The sequence below is a fragment of the Adiantum capillus-veneris genome, chromosome 5, assembly GCF_014529385.1.
Source record: "Adiantum capillus-veneris isolate H3 chromosome 5, ASM1452938v2, whole genome shotgun sequence".
In the NCBI taxonomy this organism is placed as follows: domain Eukaryota; kingdom Viridiplantae; phylum Streptophyta; class Polypodiopsida; order Polypodiales; family Pteridaceae; genus Adiantum; species Adiantum capillus-veneris.
The window spans coordinates 154,220,536-154,226,806 of record NC_140935.1 but is presented as its reverse complement, the minus strand read 5'-3'; the positions used below and the strand labels follow the sequence as shown (position 1 = coordinate 154,226,806).

Here is a 6,271-nt window from a genome sequence, read left to right as displayed (position 1 = left end):
AAATTCGTGACAAATTGGAAACTAAATTCTCTCGCTCTTAAGAAAATCTTTCTTCTATTTTAAATGTACAAGGTTTCTGAGTATTTTCACTCATAGAAGTCATGTAAGGTTCATTCAACCCTCAAATACTTCTTGGCCAATTCGAACATAAGTTGCAAAACACATATGTAGACTACATCTTAGCATAAGCACTATCAAGTAAGAAAAGTTAAAATCTTTTGGAGGAACTGCATCTAGACAAGGATGTGGGCATCCATCAAGGGTACCATCCTTCTTAAAGACTAAGGCCTTTATGAAAATAATCAATTTGTTAGAAAGACTGTGAAAAATCCATGAACTAGATACAATTTGCTTCTCAACAGACTCTCTAGGTCCAACCTAGCAGCAACCCAAGCAGTGATTGGTCCATCAAATATATCTCATTATACGCAATGTGCAAGGGATGTTAAGGTATTCAATGACCTGCAACAAAGGATTGCTAGGAGTTCCAAAACGATATATAGTCACACTTAACTCACATTTGGTCGTTGCTCTTGTTATTGCTAGTGTACACACACCCCACAACAAAATTGAAGCCAATATTATTGCAAGTCTTGATGATTGATTGAAGATTGCCACCATGATGGTGTAAGCTCGACACGCTCTCAGCTTATATCTTTTACTTCATTTCTTCAAACACAAATAGCAAGATTTGTTACCATTGGAAATTCTGACAATTTGCCATTGCTGGCAATCAGGTCACTCATATTCCTTCCTTTCTCACTTCAATACAATCCACTGCTGACTTCTTCTTCTCGACAAAAGACATAGCAAATAAATCCACAATCATCTCCAATGGCATGCCTTTTTTCTTGCATTTTCACAAACACAAATATCCGTGCTATGAAGTGGAAGAATGAAAAAAAACGCGGACAAAGTGAGGAATGTAGTAGAAGAAACAGCTCTGTCATCAAGATATTTGTTATCCACATAGTTGCCTAGAAAATTTCTGTTCAAACCCCCTAACTATTGTGGGAAATATCTTCGCACAAAGCATGTAACAAAGATCACATAGACAACAACATTCAAAACCAACACTATGTATCACTTATAGGCACGAGATTGATGATGGTAAGACACAAAAGAGCGATCAACAGGATTGGAAGTGTAGTTAAAAGAATTCTCTTACAATTAACATATGTTAGTCAAAGGAAAAACATAGAGGAGGGAGGGTCGAGAACTTGAAAAGAGTAGCTGCTCTTTTCATACTGCCAGCCAACAACATCCTCGAGTCCTCTTGCAATTTGTAATAACAATGAATGGTAATGGCACGAGCTGAGTTGCCGCACTCACTAAGCTGAGTTAGAGGGAATCACCATTCAAGATAGCACCACATATGCATTGGAATCCTAAAGTTTCTTGGGTGTAAAGTTCAGAACCGCAGTGGTACTACCAAACTGTCAATGGAAGAAGGTTAGCTGCTAGATTGATAAAATGAGCTCTTTGAGGATTGAGAAGCCTCATGATCAAGCAAGGGGAATGGGGAAGGAGGGTGAGAGAAAGTTTACATGCTTGCTTGCTTGCATGCACACACACACACACAGACACACACACAGAGAGAGAGAGAGAGAGAGAGAGAGAGAGAGAGAGAGAGGGAGAGAGAGAGATGCACCTGCGCAAGAGTTATGTTTGACACCTCCTTCAAGGAGATCAGAGCATGCCGTTTTTTGTCGGGTGTACTAATGCAGGCCCCACCCAGTGCCCAAGATGGATATTCTTTTTTTGAGATTGAGATGGATTGCTAATCAAAGCAGCAACAAGTATAGACTCCACCTCACCTATTGTACTATCAAATGGGGAAGTGAATAGGTAGAGCTCATTCATGACCCAAAGGAGCTTCTTGGAGAAAAACGTATCTTGTGATACGTGCCTTGATATGGTTTTCTTCGGTCTCTTCAGGCAGTCCATTTTCATGCCAACTATCAGCCGTCTCCAATAGCTGTGTTCGTAACTGAACCCACAACACTTCAATACTGGGGTGGTATGCTACAGCTTGATGTGAGACTCCTTAACATCTTTAGAAGCTGTCCTGGACACAGATCGTGCCAAAAAGTCTGCTGTGCACAGATCCAATTCCTCACAGTGACCACTGCTATGTTGTCAAAGTAGTCAAAGCCGCCATCCTCAGGGTAGTAGCACCTAACTCGATTTTGCCTTCGTGTGCTCTCTTCGTCATCTTTCTTATCAGCAGAAGCCTCAAACTGCTGATCATGAACATGGTTGTACATGCTACCAGGTCAGTGATAGTGGTCTGCAAAACTTCCTTTGAAGCTTCTCATTAAGGTGACCAAATCCATTAGAGATGTACTTTCTAGTTGCAGAGTTTCCTAATGGATTATGCTTGAAGATTGAGGAAGAAATCCTTGTGAGTTAGTTACAATAGAGATGGGCTTTGCAATCTACACAATTCTAGCTTGAGGAATAAAAAACTTTATGTGATTATCCTCCTCACTAGGAATCGCATTGTCTAAATCACTCACACAAAATGTGCAGGCTGAATGATGTATTTTTCCAAAGTTGGAGTTTATTCCACACCCAAGCTCTCTACTAATAGAGCCATTTCGCCTGAAAGCAGACACAACCACTGAAAATGTCAATAATTATGGTTTCTAATCAACATTAAAAAATAGCATTTAAGCTAGTTCATGCCTAGGAGAAATTGCCACAAGCATCACCAATATAGTGAGCATCTGGTCTACCAGAGTTATTACAAATTGTGCTAATGCTTGCTGCTTTGACATGCTTTTGGCTTATCAATCCACTTGTCCTCGGCAACACACTTGATATGCTTTTGATCATTCAAAACGTTTGGATGTTCAAGAAGCATCCTATGCTGAGCTTTAGTCTTTTCCAACCTGACAAAGTGCATGCGCAATGCGTAAGTAACAATGAGCAACAGTGAGAAGCCACATGCACAACCAAAAAAAGAGATGTACACCTTCCAAAGTTTCGCATAAGCAAACATTCTAATAAGTCAGGAGGGGGTGCTGAGAGTGCAAGCCTGCCTGTAGTTTGTTGTTGGAAATTCCCTTTTCAAGTCCAGGCGTTCTTTATTGCTTAAGCCATTTTTGGTTGGTGCTCCTTCATTGACACTCTTTCTAGCTCCAGTTCCCCTTTCTTGGTCTTGCACTGTTGTTCGCGTTGACATACACTGTAGTCAAGGAGCAAATTTGCAAAATTACAAATTGGGAAAGCAAAGTGAAGAGCGAGTGTCAAAAATAGCAAGGGGTTCAAGCTGTTGGTGATAATAAAACTTGTTTTTTTGTCATGAGCAGAGGTCATTAAAGAGGAGGCTTGTCAAAGCGCTTTGCTGAAACAAAAATATCCTCCACAATTGGAACAAGCAAGTAATCAAATGTGTGAGAGACTACTCTAAAACGTGTGATAGACTACTTTAACGAATCAAGCCAGCTCATTGAGCATCCACCGACTGTATCTGGGAAGTTGATCGAGTCCAAATCACCACACTCAACGTCATTGGAAGTAAGAACCTAATGAGCAACCAATATGATGAGTTAAGTCTTGGTTCTTGTAAAGAAAAGATTCTTACTAAACATTGAGACAGTACTTACCTCAGAAATGTGATTTTCCTGAGCCTGTATGGGAAAAGAGTAGCAAGATTCTCACAGGAAGGAGCCACAAAACATTTGGAAATCAACATTTCTCATGTTCTATCTTCTTTTGGAAATACAAGAGAGCGCTATTTTGAAGAAAAGCCTTTTTTTGGTGGGATGATCCAGCGCATTCATGTTATTGAATCACACAGACAAAAAAAGGAAATTTTAAATCAGGCAAGCAGTATCCTAGACTATGCTAACTCAAAGAAGTCATCTTCATAAGAAATGCAAGACAACCATAGAAACCTTAGACGAAGCAAAAAACGAGGTAGCAGAGACAAACCTTGATGGGTGCTAAGAGTGCAAGTCCACTTGTAGTTGCTTGTTGTTGCAAATCTCCTTTTTGACTCCAGGTGTTTCTTATCTTCAGCATGTGTGCCTGCTGCTTATTGCATAGGCCACAGCCAATGGCCGCTCCCCCATTTTACACTTTTTTGAGCTCCAAGTTCCCTTTGCTGCTGTTGCGCTGTTGCTCTCACCCACATGCACCTTAGTCATGTTGGCCTTGATCGATGAGAATGTGCTGGAAACAAAATAGAGCAAGGATATCTGCTTCAATGAGAGAGAGAGAGAGAGAGAGAGAGAGAGAAACTTGTAAGTTCCCGATGTGTGAGATACATTGCATTTGGAAAATGGGTAGCTTCTAGCCCGTGCAAAGGGGAGGGGATGACCACTCTCTATCGTTGTCTCTCCCTAGTTGTCCGGTATTTCTAAAAGCCATCTCACCACATCCTTTGAAGGAAACTAGCACTATAGAAAGGCCCCAAAGAAAGTCGGAGATTCTCCTACAATGGAGCCCTTTAGCAACAAAGAAATTCCCAGAATGCTAGCAACAATGGGCACTAGCGAGAAGTCACACACATAACACCGAAAAGACATTGCGCACCTTTTGGCGTTCCACAAAAAAAAAAAGTGAACACGTGCTGTGGTTGGATTGCAGATGTAGGGAGGATGAGCAAGGAAGGAAAAGAGAATCTTCCAATGCAGCAAAGAGATTCTTTGCAGGTATAGTGGGAACATTTTGGCAGGAAAATGCTTGCCACTCAAGACCGTGAATGAAGGTAGCTTTCTTACAGCCAAGGGATCGGAGAGTGATTGTGCACTCGACCGCCGATGAAAATCGATGCGAGTCAAGTGGTCTGTTAACCACTGGTGTCCACTTCTAGTAGTCATGGGCCGGGCTTGTCGGTCCAATAGGAAAAGAGTAAGAGTGATCGCCGATGAGAGGTGCACTCTAACAGGAACATTCAAGGGTTAGTTGGCTAAGTATGGGTGCCCAAGTGTGAATAAGGCAAGCTCATATAAAAGTCACCTAAACCTAAAATTCATTCATTCTTTCATTTGTGCAATTGAAGAGTGCTCTTGCTCCATCTCCATCTTCTTCTTCTTCATCTCCTTGTGTGTGTGTGTATGCGAGAGAGAGAGAGAGAGAGAGAGAGAGAGAGAGAGAGAGAGAGAGAGAGAGAGAGAGAGAGCATTGTGATGACGGCACAGCGGTGGCAAAGCGGTTGAGCGCGATGCAGCGGCGGCTCCTTCTTCGCAACGAGGAATCCTCCACGAAGGCAAGCGTAGGGCGGTGAGTGACACACCCTTGCTCTCTTGAGCTTGCTAGATCAGTCTATTTGTGTGCTTGGAGCCATTTGTGGCTCGCACACAGTGTATTGACAAGTCCCTTGCATTGACACGTGTGATAGACGCACACATTTCTGGCGCCGTTGCCAGGGAAATGCCTTGCATGAAGCTTGAGTAGCACTCTATGTTACTTTGTGGTGCATTTTGATATGTAGGAAAGGGTAGAGAAGGAAGGTGTGTGTGTTGAGAAGGAGTTTGTTTTGCTACTCTGTATTGTTTTGTTAATAAGTTATTGAAAGGTACTGCGCTTTTTCTGTTCATAAGGTGTTTTCTCTGTGATAAGGTGTTAGAATTAATGTGATAGATCCATAATGTTAGTTCTGTGTAAAGTACAGAAAGTAGTTCTGTCAGCTAATGAGTTGCTGTAGTAGTGTGTTAGTGTGTAATAGTAGTTATATTAGTTGTAAGTAGATAGGTTAGGTGTGTGTGTGCTCGCGCGCACAGCGTGGCCGCGACGACCTTATCCCAAAAAATAAAAAATAAAAATAAAAGTAAAAATAAAAATTTTAAGGTAGGAATGGGCTCGGAGATATTTTCCAGACCCAAACCTAGACCTAAACCCAAGCTCACGCTCAGGCTGAGGGCTCAGTCCCCCTTTAGAATTACGTATTTTAGCCTCACGTGTAGGTAAAAATTGACGTTTTTGAGGACCAACGGAGCTTCGGGTAACCGAATGCTGTGCTGTAAAATACACACCACGACTCCCTGAGTGATACACTCTTTTTGAGCTATCACACAATCTAATCCAAAAACCGATCATTAAAAAACATAAAAAAACGAGTGAAAACGGATGCCTAAAAAAGTAAGCGGTTAACCTTTGAGGTTAATTCGTCGACGCTTGTAAGGTGCCCGAGGCACATGCATTTGCACTCTGGTTGTGTGCTAGAGACGGAGCAACTAGCGAGCATTTTGACTTACGTGACTTCTCAATATCCACCTACCTTAGGTTCCGGCCCCTCGGTGGGGACCCAAGGTAGTACAAA

At 41.9% G+C, this 6,271-nt stretch overlaps 1 protein-coding gene across 3 annotated transcripts; it reads right to left on the bottom strand.

Moving 5' to 3' along the window:
• Positions 1-1,063: 1,063 nt before the first annotated feature.
• LOC147458336 (uncharacterized) lies at positions 1,064-4,366 on the bottom strand. 3 transcript variants are annotated; one of them, XM_086512997.1, is made up of 8 exons: positions 3,940-4,366; positions 3,612-3,756; positions 2,978-3,530; positions 2,689-2,894; positions 2,520-2,604; positions 2,121-2,240; positions 1,652-1,780; positions 1,064-1,436 (listed from the first exon to the last, which is right to left on the bottom strand). In XM_086512997.1, exons 4-8 carry the CDS (start codon positions 2,778-2,780, stop codon positions 1,389-1,391), a joined length of 474 nt encoding a protein of 157 aa, XP_086369123.1. In that variant the 5' UTR covers positions 2,781-2,894; positions 2,978-3,530; positions 3,612-3,756; positions 3,940-4,366; the 3' UTR covers positions 1,064-1,388. The 3 variants fall into 3 exon arrangements, 2 of the variants coding, with proteins under 2 accessions (XP_086369123.1, XP_086369121.1); XR_015188217.1 differs by lacking the exons at positions 1,064-1,436; positions 1,652-1,780; positions 2,121-2,240; positions 3,612-3,756 and having other exon boundaries at positions 2,532-2,604; positions 3,045-3,190; positions 3,940-4,357; XM_086512995.1 differs by lacking the exons at positions 1,064-1,436; positions 1,652-1,780; positions 2,121-2,240; positions 3,612-3,756 and having other exon boundaries at positions 2,532-2,604; positions 2,751-2,894; positions 3,045-3,190; positions 3,940-4,360.
• Between the last annotated feature and the right edge of the window lie 1,905 nt (positions 4,367-6,271).

Bases quoted from the DNA above. Each gene is read 5' to 3' on its own strand.
- LOC147458336 (XM_086512997.1), bottom strand. From the start codon at position 2,780: ATGTCAAAGCAGCAAGCATTAGCACAATTTGTAATAACTCTGGTAGAC. The intron at 2,605-2,688 runs GCATGAACTAGC...GTCTGCTTTCAG, and splicing joins CTTGTGGCAATTTCTCCTAG to GCGAAATGGCTCTATTAGTA. The intron at 1,781-2,120 runs GTGAGGAATTGG...TGCTTTGATTAG, and splicing joins ACAACATAGCAGTGGTCACT to CAATCCATCTCAATCTCAAA.